The sequence below is a fragment of the Amia ocellicauda genome, chromosome 2, assembly GCF_036373705.1.
Source record: "Amia ocellicauda isolate fAmiCal2 chromosome 2, fAmiCal2.hap1, whole genome shotgun sequence".
Taxonomy (NCBI): Eukaryota; Metazoa; Chordata; class Actinopteri; order Amiiformes; family Amiidae; genus Amia; species Amia ocellicauda.
In genome coordinates this window covers 37,041,222-37,057,362 of record NC_089851.1, presented here as the reverse complement: position 1 = coordinate 37,057,362, position 16,141 = coordinate 37,041,222, and the positions used below count along the sequence as shown (strand labels likewise).

The 16,141-nt window shown below is 35.8% G+C and overlaps 1 protein-coding gene across 1 annotated transcript in view; it reads left to right on the top strand.

The window, feature by feature from the left end:
* Window positions 1–1,923: 1,923 nt before the first annotated feature.
* Window positions 1,924–16,141, top strand: part of LOC136770455 (macrophage mannose receptor 1) — a 43,169-nt gene continuing 28,951 nt past the window's right edge. Inside the window, exons 1-9 of the mRNA XM_066723397.1 lie at window positions 1,924–2,135; window positions 4,443–4,844; window positions 6,804–6,977; window positions 10,379–10,534; window positions 12,371–12,484; window positions 13,013–13,156; window positions 14,002–14,184; window positions 14,307–14,464; window positions 15,975–16,088. Coding sequence (XP_066579494.1) covers window positions 2,069–2,135; window positions 4,443–4,844; window positions 6,804–6,977; window positions 10,379–10,534; window positions 12,371–12,484; window positions 13,013–13,156; window positions 14,002–14,184; window positions 14,307–14,464; window positions 15,975–16,088 — 1,512 coding nt within the window. The 5' untranslated portion in view covers window positions 1,924–2,068. The remainder of the gene's footprint in view (window positions 2,136–4,442; window positions 4,845–6,803; window positions 6,978–10,378; window positions 10,535–12,370; window positions 12,485–13,012; window positions 13,157–14,001; window positions 14,185–14,306; window positions 14,465–15,974; window positions 16,089–16,141) is intronic.

Here is a 16,141-nt window from a genome sequence, read left to right as displayed (position 1 = left end):
CCAGTTATTTCATAAACTTGATTGTAGCAACTGAAAAAAGGATTTGGGGTTTGATAGCAGCATTTATGAGGGAGTCTTTCATTTTGCTTCAATGATTAAAATTCAGCTCTGGAAAAAGACCTCTGCAATTTTTTCTTAAATCAGCATCCCAACATGTATGGCAGCCATTCCATTCCAGTGTCTGTTGAATTCCAACACTGGCACAGCTCATTCTACTGAATGAGGTACTGATTAGGTGATCACCAGAACCAAATCTTATTTAACGAAGAAAAGTATTAAAACCACTGCTGTGGTCATCACTATCCTCTTGCAATTGGACCAGCTGAATGGCAAAAACAGTGCTAGTAGTACCTCAAATGTAATTGGAATCAAAAAATAACTATAGACCAGTTTTGAGTGAGGAAAATAAGGGTTCAGTTCTGGCTTTATTGGCAGAGGGATACAGTGAGCGTCGGGTTGCTTCGATCCTTAAAATTTCAAAGACGGCGGTTCATAAGAACAAGGTCAAGCAGCAGATATTGGGGACAACAAAGCTATAGACCGGTAGAGGGCAAAAACGACTCTCCACTGATCGGGATGAATGCCACCAACTCATTTGAATGCGACTCAACAACAGTAGGATGACATCAAGTGACCTACAAAAAGAATGGCAATCGGCATCTGGGGTGAAGTGCACAGCGAGGACGGATCGAAACAGGCTCCTAGGTGCAGCGCTGAAGTCGTGCAAAGCTAGAAAAAAGCCCTTCATCAATGAGAATCAAAGAGGAGCCAGGATGAGGTTTGCAAAAGACCATAAAGATTGGACCGTAGAGGACTGGAGTGAGGTCATCTTCTCTGATAAGTCCAGTTTTCAGCTTTGACCAACACCTGGTCATCTACTGGTTAGACGGAGACCTCGAGAGGCCTACAAGCCACAGTGTATCGCACCCACTGTGAAATTTGGTGGAGGATTGGTGATGAACTGGGGGTGCTTCAGCAAGGCTGGAATCGTGCAGATTTGTATTTGTGAAGGACGCATGAATCAAGCCGCGTACAAGGTTGTCCTGGAAGAAAACTTCCTTCTGCTCTGACAATGTTCCCCAACTCTGAGGATTTTCCAGTAGGACAATGCTCCATGCCACACAACCAGGTCAATCAAGGTGTGGATGGAGGACCACCAGATCAAGACCCTGTCATGGCCAGCCCACTCTCCAGACCTGAACCCCATTGAAAACCTCTGGAATGTGAACTAGAGGAAGATGAATGGTCACAAGCCGTCAAACAAAGCTGAGCTGCTTGAATTTTTGTGCCAGGAGTAGCATAAAGTCATCCAACATCAATGTGAAAGACTGGTGGAGAGCATGCCAATACGCATGAAAGCTGTGATTGAAAATAAATACTGTAAATGACAATATTTTTATTTGGAATTTGAGAGAAATGTTGTCAGTAGTTTATAGAATAAAACAAAAATGTTCATTTTACCCAAACACATACCTATAAATAGTAAAACCAAACTGATAATTTTGTAATGGTCTCTTAATTTTTTCCAGAGCTGTATATATTTTATAATTATTTGATGTCTTGGTGCTATTACTTGCTATTGCATTATGTATTTATCACATTTAATTTAAAAACATGCATTTTGCACTGATTACTGTGAATTTATGATGGAGGGACTAGTTTGGATATTTTGTGTGAGGAGTTTTACAGTGTAGCACAATAATTTGTAAAATGTGTCAAAGACTATGTTAAAAAAAAAAAGTATGAAAATAAGATTTCATAAGATACATGTTCTACCCACTATGTAATCCACCATAAGTGAAAAGCTATTGGTTCTTACTTAAAAATAAAGGACTTGGTTAGAAGTATCCTCTGCAGTTCTTCCTTGCACAAGAATGTGGAAGTGCATGTTGATAACTTCATTCCTGTTTTTTTAGGCTCACATGTGACAGGATAGTTCACCAACATTAAGGGGAAAAAGACCCTGCTTACTCCTTTTGCTTTCCAGATAAAGAACACCCGAGTGCATAAACTTTTCTTCAGTTCAGCCTTGACAACGATCTGCCAAGATAACTCTGAAACATTTATCATGATTAGAGTATCATTGGCTGTGTTTCTGTATTTCATGCACACGTTTCAAATCTCCATTCAGACAGGTAAGTTTCCTTCTTAGTATTATGATTAGTAGTAAATGGTGTAGTAATGTAGTGGAATACTTTTGAAGTGTGTGAAGACTTAAGTAATGATTTTACAACTATGGCAGAGCACTAGCTTTACTTCCCAAATTACTTATAAATGTAAATGTATGTTTACCTCTCAACTTACTCCATTTAGAGCACAATTACATAATGGTACTGATCAAATTGATTTCAATATCATAGCTTAACCTACAGACTGTGGATGCTAACAACAGGGTATAGTAAATGTTTTTGCTATTCATATTTTGGGTTAATTATATTGTTATCAGTTACCCAGGGGATGTTTTAGATAATACTCCATATTTAAACGAGTGCATTTATTTAAAAATAGTCTATTTGTTTTAACTGTTGATGAAGCAATATTATTGTATGACAGTGTAAGACAAACATTTCCACACCCATTGCAACTAACCTGCAGACTTTTGTCAGAATTATCTTGCCATCGTTTATCTCTTTATTGATATATTGTGTGCGTCGACAATATATTTTTTCTCTATTATTTTGAAGTTGGTGTAACTGAATGAATTTTGTTGACAGTTGTATTTTTGCAGCCTACAGTGCAGTTTCTTTTTGAACCAGAATTATTTCCAAAATTAACCAAAGACACACATTATAAAACAAAGACACACATGGTTATTATAAAACAAAGACACACATCCACTGAGGTTGAGCCTTAAATATGCTGATGCTTATAATGAATATATATATATATATATATATATATATATATATATATATATATATATATATATATATATATATATATATTCATTATAAGCATCAGCATATTTAAGGCTCAACCTCAGTGGATGTGTGTCTTTGTTTTATAATAACCATTGGCAGGCAATATACATATTAGAGCTGAGATTAATGCTGTGCATCAGCTGTTTTATATAATTTATTTTGTCCAACAAGTGTTTTGTGGTTCAGAGGTGGGAAGAGTTTTAATTTAATGTCATTGTCAAATGAATTGCACACCCCAATACAATCCATTTTCAATAATCTACTAATTAGTTAAATACCTGGGACAAAGACTGTTTGCTGGTTTTCCTGTTTTCAGTAGTAGGTTTTCTCCAATCCCGGTCTTTGTAGGTGGTTTCAATCAGTGACTAAAGGTCCTGTTACTCTTAAAACGATACAATGTTCAAATATGTAATTGTTTGCTTGGATGAGGTGAAAACCATCAGACCCAGCAGTTATCCAGAGCCAGGGTGGGATTCTCCTGCATAAGTTTGTTTATTCCGAAAAGGTAAAAGATAGAACCATTTAAAATAATGCAGGTATTGTTTCATCAATATGTAGAAGCTAATATGATTTTAAAATGTAAAGTGAATATTTGTAAGCATGGTTGGCTATTTATTTATGTATGTGTTGCTTTGTTTGTATTTAGAAATGTTTATTCAAATACCCACAATATGTACAATCTTTTTTCCCCCGATTTATAATAGATGTGAAGGGTTATCTCCTGATCCTAAAATCCCAAAACAGTGCAGGGAAGCTTCAAAATCATGTATACCTATGCACACATAGTTAGGTTATTTTCTTTGTGTGTGTGTGTGTGTGTCTTTTATATAAAATTATAATAAAAAAATTAGAAAACTGAAATGATGTGTATTGCTTCACTATATTACCATTACTGGTATTTCCCAGTCAAGTCATTATTCAAGTCATTATGACTATAAGTGATTCCTCTTTCTGCCTTCACTGTGCTATTTTGGACTGGATTTATATACTGATTGATTGATTGATTTCAGCTTTTAGTCTTTTTATTTTGTATTCTTTAAAAATGTTGTTATTAGCAGAAGGTGGCTGATATGCAACACAAAATCTAAAATGTAACACAGTGCCACATGTTGGAGAGTGAGTCATGGAGAGAAACAATGTAGGACTAGAAGTTAAACAAATGTTGTTTACCAAGTAGTGCTGTAGTAGCGGTAAGAGTTCATAGGTTGTAAACTAGAGAGCTGAATTGTAGAGATCATAGATGTAGTCTGAAAAGATACATTTTGGACAAAATACTATACAAACCTTCCACGGACACTAGTTCATTTCACAGATAACTGTTAAAGGAATAAACATTTAAACTCTCATTATGTTTCACTGTGGTAACATTGCAAAATATACATTGTGCTTCATAAAGTATCAAATTACAGATTTTTCTTATTAAGCAGTTACAATATTGAATTTAAAAAGGGGGCTGTATATAGCCTTTGTTTCCAGATATTTCTTAATGGCCTGAACCTTCTTTTTCTTCCTGTATTGCAGATAGCCGCTCATTCCTGATATACAATGAAGATCACAAAAAATGTGTGACTACAGACAGTGCCAGTTCTCTGGAGAGCACCACATGTGACCCCAATGATGTGTCCCAGGAGTTCCGCTGGGTGTCCAGCAACCGACTGCTGAGCATCTCCCTGAAGCTGTGTCTCGGGGCGATAAGTAAGAGCGACTGGGTGAAGATACTGCCAGTGCCCTGCGATGAGAATAGTGAACTGCAGAAATGGGAATGCAAAAACGATACCCTTTTTTCCCTAAAGGGAGAAGCATTTTATTTTAATTATGGTAACAAGAATGAGAAGAACATCATGTTATACAAAGGATCAGGAATATGGAGCAGGTGGAAAATCTACGGCACTAAAGATGATCTGTGCTCCCGAGGATATGAAGGTATCGTAGTTTTCAGCAATACAGATTACTTAACATGTTCCCTCTTATCATGAAGTGCCATGGGTCATCCCCTTTCCACTCTGGGCTATTTCAGACATTAATAACAAGAGATATATAGGCACTTGAGATCCCACTGACCAATGGCTATTAATTTATGTGATATGTGATCTCAAAATGACAATTGACATTTTGTAGTCAATACTAATGTTTTTAACAAACTAAGCTGAGTAAAAAGGGTTTAAAATAGTTACTGTGTTCCTTCATAATACGTTTCTTTTCAAATTATATTAATAAGTGATGAAACGCTTATTATTTCCATTATTTTGGCAAGTGGGGGCCCAATTACCAATCATAACCTCTTGTGTGTAGACCAGTTCATTTCTCTTGTAGCACTAATGAATCATGAATGGACATCAAATTATCACAATGCAGGGTAGGTTATACATATTCCTCCTTTTCAGAAAGAGTGAGAGTGCTGCCATCTAATGACAAAGAGGTAGACTTCCCTATATCTTAATATAGAATTTAGGAGCATTGCATCATTACGTTACATTCATAAATGTGTTTTTCAGATTATATACATATATGTTGTGAGATGGTTATTTCAAGTTATTAAAAGGTTAGTATCAGTGATAAAAACGTTGTCTTAGACATCTTGTACCGATCAGAAAAAGTTGATAAACAAGACAGACTTCAGTCTCTTTTCATTCTGCATGGAAACACAGTGAGTAATGAAGAAAAGTGCTCTACCAACAAATTCCTAGGCAGAAATTAACTCTTATTGAATGATGTGTGGAGACAACGCTTCTCAGTATAAAACCAGTCCCCTTGAACTGCCCTCCTTGTCTAAATATTCTTTGAGGCTATGTATCCATTTATGTTTCATTTTGTTATTTATATCTGGACAAGATTAAAGATAATTTCGTACACTGGGGCTGCTATTACTTGCAGAGAAACAAATCAATCTCTTCTCTCCCCTATCCTTCGCGCCAGCCCAGCAGAGTGTTTGCCAACATTAAGAAGCTCAGTCAGCTAACAGATCATGCAATAGACATGCGTCATGCGGTTCCTTTTAGCACTCTACTTATTGCACTGTTATTATTATTATTATTATTATTATTATTATTTATTGGCAGACACCCTTATCCAGAGTGACTTACAGAATATGAGATCAATAAGAAAATGCAATAATACAGTATAAAATTACATATCAAAACATAATACAATTACAGGTAAAAAAAAAAAAATACAGAAGTGCATAGTTAAATGTACAGGTAATATAAAATGCAAGTCCTACATCCTAGATTTTAATAGCTAACAAGTGCAGACAAGATGCACCGAAGTCATAGTTAAGAGCGAGGAAAGGGGCAGAGGGGAAATCATAAATAAACAACACGAGTACTAGTAATTTAAAAGCAAGCTGTATGATGAAAACGTTATATAAAGTGCACAATTACAGGAGAGCTGAACCACTCAGGGGAATTAATGACTAAATTACAGGTACAGTCTGAGCTCTGAGAAGTCTGTGTCATCCAAACTGTGGAGCTAGAACAGTGTAGGTGGGACTAATGCAACTCTTGTTTATAACACTGCAGGTATGAACACAGTTGTCCACATCTGAACCAGTGATTTATGGACTAAGACCAAACCTATGTTTTAAGCAGGTTTTGTTTTAGGCTGAGCCCATCAGTAGTCCTTGAACATGACTCCTGCTCTAGTTGCTTTTACCCAGCTTGCTTCAATTCCAGAAAATCTGCAAATGTTTTTACCGAGTTCAGTTCATTAGCAAACCTGTTTGTTGCCTTCCGTCTCAATTTCCAATTGAAACAATAATTGAGAAAATGAATTTTGGTATATTTTATCCAGAAATGTTTTGAGACTTTTAATGGATGAAGTTTTATGAATGATGGGGAGGAAATTACCTGCAATCTTCTTTTTTAATTATTTTTTTATGTACAGATGTTTTTACAATTGGAGGCAATTCCAATGGATTACCATGTCAGTTCCCTTTCAAGTTTGAAGGCAAGTGGTATGCTGAATGCACTTTGGATGGCAGGTCTGATGGCCAGATTTGGTGTGCAACATCAACTGATTACACCAAAGATAAGAAATGGGGCTTGTGTCCAACAAAATGTGAGTATCTAAATCCTTCCCTTGACTTCTTGCCAAATGTATCTGTATAAGCAATCCCTCAATGACCACTATACTGACACCAGATCAAGTTAGAAATCCATGTAATTCACTAGTTCTATCATTAATTCTGCCTAACAATTGTTCAGATGACTGCAACACCCCTTCAGGCTCATACTTATTATACAAAGCACCATATCTGATTGCACTGTGAACAATTAACTTGCTTAGACAGCATTTAGGACTCTAATTCAAGGCAACTTGCAATAGGTTTGACGATAACTAACATATAATGTATGCAGTGTTATAAGGGCATCACTATAGAAAAAAAAAATGTGTCTATACATTGCAGGGGGAAAAATAGGTAATACAGATATTGCTTAGAAAGATATGGCTAGCACATGCCAGGGAAGATATTGATAATTAAAAAGGAATTTCAAGAAGGGATCACTTAAAAAAAATAATTATCATTTATTTTGGAAGGCAAATGTCCCCCAGAATGCACTTGGACTGCAATGCTTAGATTATTCTGCAGAAAAAGACCATAACCTATTGGTAGAACACTTTGGTGTTTAATCTATATTGTATTGCATTATATTAGTTTGTTCAGACAAACACTGTTGTAGTGTGGTACCATATCAGAGGAAAATTGGATTATGAGTACTATTATAATCTAATGCTATCATAATGTCCTTGAAAAATAATCAAGATACATACATAGGTGTTGTACAGCTTTGATTTATAAACCCACACTAGTGTTTTGTAAACATCAAGCACAACTTTCTAGCTGAAGTGTTGCAGTGTTGCAAATGCATATAAACACCTGATTATTACTCATCAAATGAAATCCTTAATGAGAAAAAAACTGCCAGAATGTAATCTCTGCTATGAAATATTTCTGAATAACCAAATGCTATGGCAAGAGTGGAAGAACATAATGAAATACAAACTAGGTCACCGTCAAAAATGTTTAAATGGCATTTTAACCATTAACCATTTCATTGATAATTATATACAAATCGGATATTGCTTCAAATGTTTTTACAAAAGCTTTTGGAGTCCTTTTACAGTGTATTCACCCCTTTTCATTAAGGTGAACCTTTTTATCACAACTCCTATTGCATTCAATCATCTCAATCTGCACCCCTGTTTATATTTTCAGCTTCTTAAAAACTGTTCACAAATGCAATAGTAAAAACTTGTGATAAGACACTCTAACTCTGATGAATAGGGGGGTGAATACAAGTGAATTTCCAACTAAACATGATTCAAACGCATATGTTAGAAAACTGGGGTTGGGGTGAAAATAGAGTACGTTTAGAAACCATTAACAACTTCATTCCTAAACTCCTTAACTTAACATTTTCTCCCTTTGATTAAAGTTAACAGGCATTACCAAATATGTTTTCTTCTTTATCAAGAAACACTTTTACTTCTACTAACATTTTAGACATTTCTTTAAGCTGACAGATCTGCATTTTGATGCCAGATGATGCCATACATTTTTATATTGATGATGAGGCATACCTGATAATGAGCCATCAATTCAATTGGATTAGTAGATGTGATGGATTAGGTGCTTCAACACTTCAAATGAGCTGCTTGTGCATGCTTTATGCTTGTGGTTGTGGTTGTGGTGACATTTATCATCAATGTGAATGAAACTTTGCTAAATTACAAGCTTGGTGTCCTACCAAGAATTATTATTGTAAAAAACATAACTAGATAACTTCCCAAATAAAGACTTTTGCACAGCACAGCACATTTCCACATATACTATCTTTATACCACTTTGTTTGCATTTGTGTAGTTATTGATGATGGTGAAAGGATGCTGATTTTGGCTACCATTTCCAATCTGGAGTCTACACAAAAGAGAAGAAACACGTTTCACAATTACAGTTGTACATTTCCTCAATAAGAATATTACTACATAAAGTGAAATTTACAACCTCTGAATATATTATCCAAGAAAAACAATACATTGTAAGCATGAAGAATTATTTAGGAAACAGGTAAACAGAGTAAAATCATATCAAAAGCTTTAATTATGTACTGGGGGGAAACACCAAATAGGAAATGCAGAATATCAAGTTCATACCTACATGGTATCCCGCTAGTTGAAAAGGATCCCAAGGAGACAAGCATCATTTTTTATGCAAATGGTTATCAGCAATACCAACTTTTTCATTTTGTTATCTGTATTCTTATGCTTTTAACTTGAGGCTGTTGATTCAAACAACTCCTCAATTTGTAAAATGCACACTAGAGTATTTTGTTTACTATGTTTTTTCATGGACCTGCTAATAATATAATTCTATTAACTTATTATCCAAAGTATGTGGTACCTATATACTTTGTTTATATATATGTAGTATGTGTGTGTGTATCAACATCTTATTAAGGGAAATCAAGATCAACATATTAAACAAAAAATAATAATATTGTCCCTGTGGAATTATTTAATTTTCCTGTTTTTCAGTCATTTGAATCGAGGTTATTAAGCACAGGTCAGCACAAATGTCTGGTCCCTGACCTCTTGACTCCCCAATATCTCACTTCCTCTGTCCTTACCACTTTAATATTCCTCTTTCCTTCCTTCACAGCACCAGCAGTTCAAATTACAATGGAAACAGGAAAAGAAAGACATCTCTTTTAATGTTTAACTGAAACGCTAAATAGATTGGTTAATATCTCTGGAGAAAAGCACTACACTAGTCCGATTGTTAATTGTTATATTCAGTGTATCACATATTTAGCAACAGCCTCATAATGTTTAGTACTTCCTTTGCAGCAGAGCAGATAAAAAGTTAAATAATACTGTTCTTGCTGAATTTGACTGACAATGTTTCCTCTGTGTTATTTAATTTTAAATTGATATTTGAAATAATACATTCATATTTCACTAATTATACAAGCACCATTCAATGCAACAGGAACTCCGCAGAAATAAATTGATTTTACATGAATAGTGTAATTTTTTAAAGCCAGAAATAAAGCACTGAATGTAAAGAGAGCAGTTTGGTCAAATGAATATACAATAATAATAATCATATCACATATGGATTTAACATGATAGTAGAAGTGTCTGCTGGTTTGTGTGTGTGTGTGTGTGTGTGTGTGTGTGTGTGTGATATTTAGTTATCTTTTGATAGTGATATGGGAAAGATTTAGTAGTCATTGTGGTGTACCTAATTACAGTTTCTGAGCTGGTTCTCTGTAAGATATTTTCTTGAAGAAGATGGGTTATGCCTCATAGCATGGCATAGATGGAAAGATGGAACTCAGGGACTGGAATTCACTGTTTTGATATTGCATTTATAGTTGCTTCAGATAATCTTGGTCTGCTAGCATGTATTCAGGTTCTCCCTGTATTCCCTATGCTAATGTTTCTTCTTTATGCAGCAACGTCTGGCTGGGATACCCATCCTGTGACTGGCATTCTCTACCAGAAGAACATTCAGTCAGTGTTGACCTGGCACCAAGCACGGAAGAGCTGCCAGCAACAGGAGGCAGACTTACTGAGTATTGTTGAACTACACGAGCAAACCTACCTCTCAGGTACAACTTTAGGAAGAGTCTGGTATTATCAAGCTCTCTGTTCAGTGGTTGGGTCTATAGCATTTATATTTTGAGACATTAACTCTGCTGGTCCATGCTTTATTCTGTTTGTGTAATGCAGTAAATAAACTACTAATCAATATTTTTCTGATATTATTGATGTTCCGGTAGTTTAGTAATATGTAGTATTTATTATGCTGTGTAATTGCTTTGATGTTAAATAAATGGTTTATAGAATCTCGATGATAGTTAACTATTATGCAAAACACAGATTCATTAAATTAATGCTTCATTGTACTATAAACATGATGCTTTTCAGCACGGGAAAAAGGTTAATTAAAAACTAAGACCATTTTTGTTTAAACTGCACTTACCATTTAAAGTGGTTTTACAAATATGTATAGTTCTTTCCATTTTTAAAAGCACTCATCAGTGGGAAACATATATATATATATATTATTTTAGTTTTTCTGCTGTGTTTGTTGGATGCATTTTGTGTATGTATATATATATATATATATTATTTTAGTTTTTCTGCTGTGTTTGTTGGATGCATTTTGAACACTGTTGTTGCTGACTTGAACTCAAAACCATATTAATCAATCTTGTGGAATTGGTGGCCTTTCCTTTCCCTCCCTTTTGCCCTAATGAGGAGTAGAGGCTGCACATGCTCTGCCCTGTCTGAGTTGTTACAATGACCGCTATACTGACCATCTTTTTGTGTGTCATAGTGCAAAAACATTGGATCAGGCCTTGTCTAACCCGCACCTGTCCCACTAAATTGTTGGCATATCTCAATGTCCACCAGTTTGAGTGGTGGCTCACTTGACCAGAGGGGTGGCTGCGCTCTGGGCTCCCCTCAAAGGTGCACCACTGTCCGACATTTGTTGTCTCAGGAAGAGACACAAGAGTGATGCATTGCTTTTGTCTGTCAGAGAATCATCTCTTTAATGGAGTAATTAATTATTTCCTTAGTAATTGTACTTTATTTAGTGGTATATTTGACTATACATACTCTCTTTACTCAGTAATTAACACTGAGGTTTTTGCCCAATTGTCAAGTGGAAAATTCTCCATCATATGAAGTCCAATATACAGACGGGTGACAAATGAAAGGAAAAACCAACCAAGTGTCTCAGTAAGATGTTGGTCACCATGAGCTGCCAGAACAGCTTCAATGCTCTTGGCACAGATTCTACGAGTCTCTGAACTCTACTGGAGGGATGGACACTTCCAAAAGATATTCCCTCATTTGGTGTTTTGATGATGGTGGTGGAGAGCGCTGTCTAACACGTCAGTCCAAAATCTGGTGACTGCGAAGGCCATAGCATATGATTCACATAATTTTCATACTCATCAAACCATTCAGTGAGCCCTCGTGCCCTGTGGATGGGGGCTTTGTCATCCTGGAAGAGACCACTCCCATCAGGATAGAAATGTTTCATTATAGGATAAAGGTGATCACTCAGAATAACTTTGTAATGATTTGCAGTGACCCGTCCCTCTAAGGGGACAAGTGGACCCAAACTATGCGAGGAAAGTGCCCCCCACAGCATAACAGAGCCTCCGGACCCCATCGCTGTAGGGGTCAAGCAGTCAGGCCTGTACCATTTTCTTGGTGTCGCCACACATTCGTTATGTTCCTCCACTCATTCCATGAATTCTATGATTGAACATTAGACACATCAGTTACAATAAGAGAAGACATCTGGATAGGATCCTTGGATCACTTAGTTATTAATGGAGCACGATGGGTCGAATGGCCTCCTCTCGTTTGTAAACTTTCTTATGTTCTTATGTTCTTAAAACCAATACAAGTTTTTTATTTTTTTATAGGATTAACCAACAATATGGGGGCACCCCTGTGGATCGGTTTGAACAGTCTGGAATATGAAAGTGGTTGGCAGTGGAGTGACAGTAATCCCTTCAGATATTTAAATTGGGCACCAGGTGAGTTCTAGTTATTTTAACAGAATGGTGAAATCGAACTTTCACCAGGTACATAGTATATTAGTTCCCATATCCTTAAAGTTTAAAATGTTGACAAAATTGTGCTGCTCCTTTTAGCAATTCTCTTATCACTATATCCATCTTTATGGCAATTGATAACTACGTCACTTGATTGAACCGCATTTAGACATTTTTGGTCAAAACTGAAAATGTACCTACATCTTTAATTACATTGAGCTGTCAACCAAATCTTGGATTTGGGATTGCTGATCCTTGTTGTCTTTAAGTACTTTTCACACCCCTATTGAAATCACTCAGGCTTATCAGACCATAGCAACATCCCTACACTGGAAGATATTAAACCATTTTGTCGGCATTACTTTGTTTTTGATTGCTTTCTTAAACATTTATAGAGCAATACAAATTAAATATATAAACCAGATTAAATTATTAATGTTGCACACCTGGTATTTAAAACAAAAAAACTTTACACCTCCTTAATGTTCATCATCTTTTTTTACATTAAAGGACACCCAGTTTCAGAGCCTGGACTCAACTGTGCTGTTTTAAATCCGGGAAAGGCGGCAAAATGGGAAGACAAAGAGTGTTCAAAGAAACTTGGGTATATCTGCAAGAAAGGAAACGCGACGAATATTACCCCTGTGATTCCAGGTTAGAGTTGATTGCTTTATTCTATCTCTCTATATATCTGTCTATCTTGTATATTTGTAAATATGTGTGGCTGATGCCTTTATCCAGTTTGACTTACAGTATCTGTTTAAAAAGGTATATGTTTGTGTGGTATGTATGTATTTACAGTGTATTTACAGAATATGTTTAGCTTTTAATAATTATCCAAAACCAGTTATCCACTTTACGTATCTCCACAGAATAGCAACCTCACAGTTTCTCACAGTGGACATTTCAGAGCAACTTTATTATTTTATGGACATCTTTTATTGTCATGCTCTGTTCCCACAATGCATCTCCACCACACATCATCCCTCTGTGTCCTTGTGTTGTCTGTTGCTCTCTGAAGCTCGGCATTTGTATAAACAGCTTACCCCTTACAAAGCACAGATACAAGAGATCTTAATCTTATATGGTTACAACAAACGTATCCTAAAATAATGTATTAATAAAATAATTCGTTACCCATAAGTTGCTCAAAATAAAACATCACAAACACAAGCAGAACTTAGATTCAAACAATTAAGCTTTTTAAAATACATATTTCATACTGTACATTTTTCATGAAAACCATTAATATTAATATTAATATTTAACATATTCAATAATATAGTTTTTTGTATTGCATGTATATAAGTGTATGGTTGGTGAAACTGTCACAAGGAAAATGCAAATTGCAGTACATGGTAATCTGCAACGTAGACATACATATTCTGTGATAGTTGATAAACATTTAAATTTATTGACAAACTCATTCATTTAAGAAGAGCCTCAGAGTGATAAAGAGGTGTTGGCTATTATTTATTTTTTTACTGTCCGTTTACCAGTGAAGGATCAGCCAAGCTATTGCCAGAATCACTGGGTACCATATGCTGGCCATTGCTATTACTTGGAACGAAGCAAAAAAATATGGAAAGAGGCTTTGTCTGCGTGCCATAAAGAAGGAGGAGATCTTGCGAGCATACATAACATTGAGGAACACAGCTTTGTTATTTCACAACTGGGATACAGTGAGTAGAACTTTTGTTTGATGGAAAAATTCTCTGTCATCGCCTTGGGCTTTGTTTCGAGCGTCAGTACATTTCAGAGCATCTTGACACCCTCTGCTTCTACCAAAATGCCTGTTTTCCAGTGTCATCTGATGAGCTCTGGATAGGACTGAATGACCAGAAGATGTCGATGCTGTTTGAATGGAGTGACAGATCTCATGTAACATTTACCAAATGGAAAACGGGGGAACCAAGCCATGCCATCAGCCTGCAGGAGGACTGTGTGCTCATGAAAGGAGAGGTAACACGACAGTTGGCCATTCTTGCATTCAAAAAGCAGGTCTTCCATGTTGTATACAACCTGTATATGTGCCTCTCTCTCTTTCCATCTCTCTTTTTATATCTTGCTTCCAGTTCCCAGTTCCCTGAATTCCAAACCATGTACTGTAACCAGCACAGCCTACTGTAACAAAAACTGACGGCGTATTCTGCTGAGTAGTTAATTGGATTGTGTATTCGTCTAAGGATTGAATACAAGGACTTTCACAGTTTCTAACATTACTGGCTTATATGTGTGTGTTTGTATGTGTGTAAGTCAAGTATCTGTGATTTCTATCATATTAGCAACGTTTAACACTTAGAAGTGTAACCCTGACTGAAAACTATGGCTTCTGTCTATAGCCCAAAGGGTCACTTACTGGGATCACCGGGATAGCAAAATGCACAGCCAAAAAAATACAAGAGCTTGGGATTTGTCTTAGCAACACAGGAAAAAATTAAGCTCAGTGGTGCCTTAGCATTAATGCCTAACCCTTATAATTATAATACTAATACTACTACTAATAATAATTTGTGGTTTTCATGATTATCTTCAAAATGTACAATCATCCACTGTGTAAAAACACCCTAGGAATAAAGTCTCAACACTGAATCAAATTAGCTTGAAAGTGCTTTATTCATCTGTAATATTTGTACATTATCCACAACTGACATGGTTGTTGTGTCTTGGATATTTTTGCTTAATTCACACCGTTCCCCCAAAATGTCATATGAATCAGATGTTTCATTGCTATGTCCCGGGCTATTCAGCATACCGAAATGTGATTTTCACTGTGCTATATATATATATATATATATATATATATATATATAGCCTGGGACATGAGCAATGAACATCTGATTCATATGATATTTTGGGGGAATGGTGTGAATAAAACAAAAATATAATATATATATATATATATATATATATATATATATATATATATATATATACGCACACACATACATTTCCCTTCAAGTATTTTTCTAAATACATTAGGTTCTGCTGTATATTGTCTGGTGCTTTCCATTCCAAATTCTCAGCTATCTATTTGTCAATTGTAACCTTATACATCTTGCCCAGTTTCATTTAAAAACTTTGAAAGATGTTAAATAACTATATAGTTCAACTGAACAGATAAATCACAGTTACTAGTGCACTCCTACCAACACATGAGGAAATATCATTTTAGAAATAGTTGTCCTTTTAGTATATCTATTCAAAGTCAAATATTAGAATCAATGGCAGAATTAGAGCTTGAGTTAGGAACCTCCTATTAATCTCCCTCGTGATTTACCCCCACACTGTGTGCCCCCCCAGGTCCAGCTTTAATCATATGAATAAAACATTATCTCTTATTTGAGGACAAGACATGTTTGTCAGTTTTGAAACTTAAATGGTTTCAACTGGAACAATTGAATGTTGGTTTAATATTTTTGTTGTTGTGAAGGTATTTACAAAAGTGGTCTCTTTATATTTCTGCCATTAGGAAGGGAAATGGGCAGATCATGTCTGTGAAAAGCCGTACGGATACATTTGTAAGAAAAAGGCCTCAACCCACCCACAAGGTTCACCTGAAGTCGTGAGTCCAGGCTGTACAAGAGTAAGTTTGACATTCAATCTTGTATTTGTGTTCTAGAGGTGAAGCAACAAGTA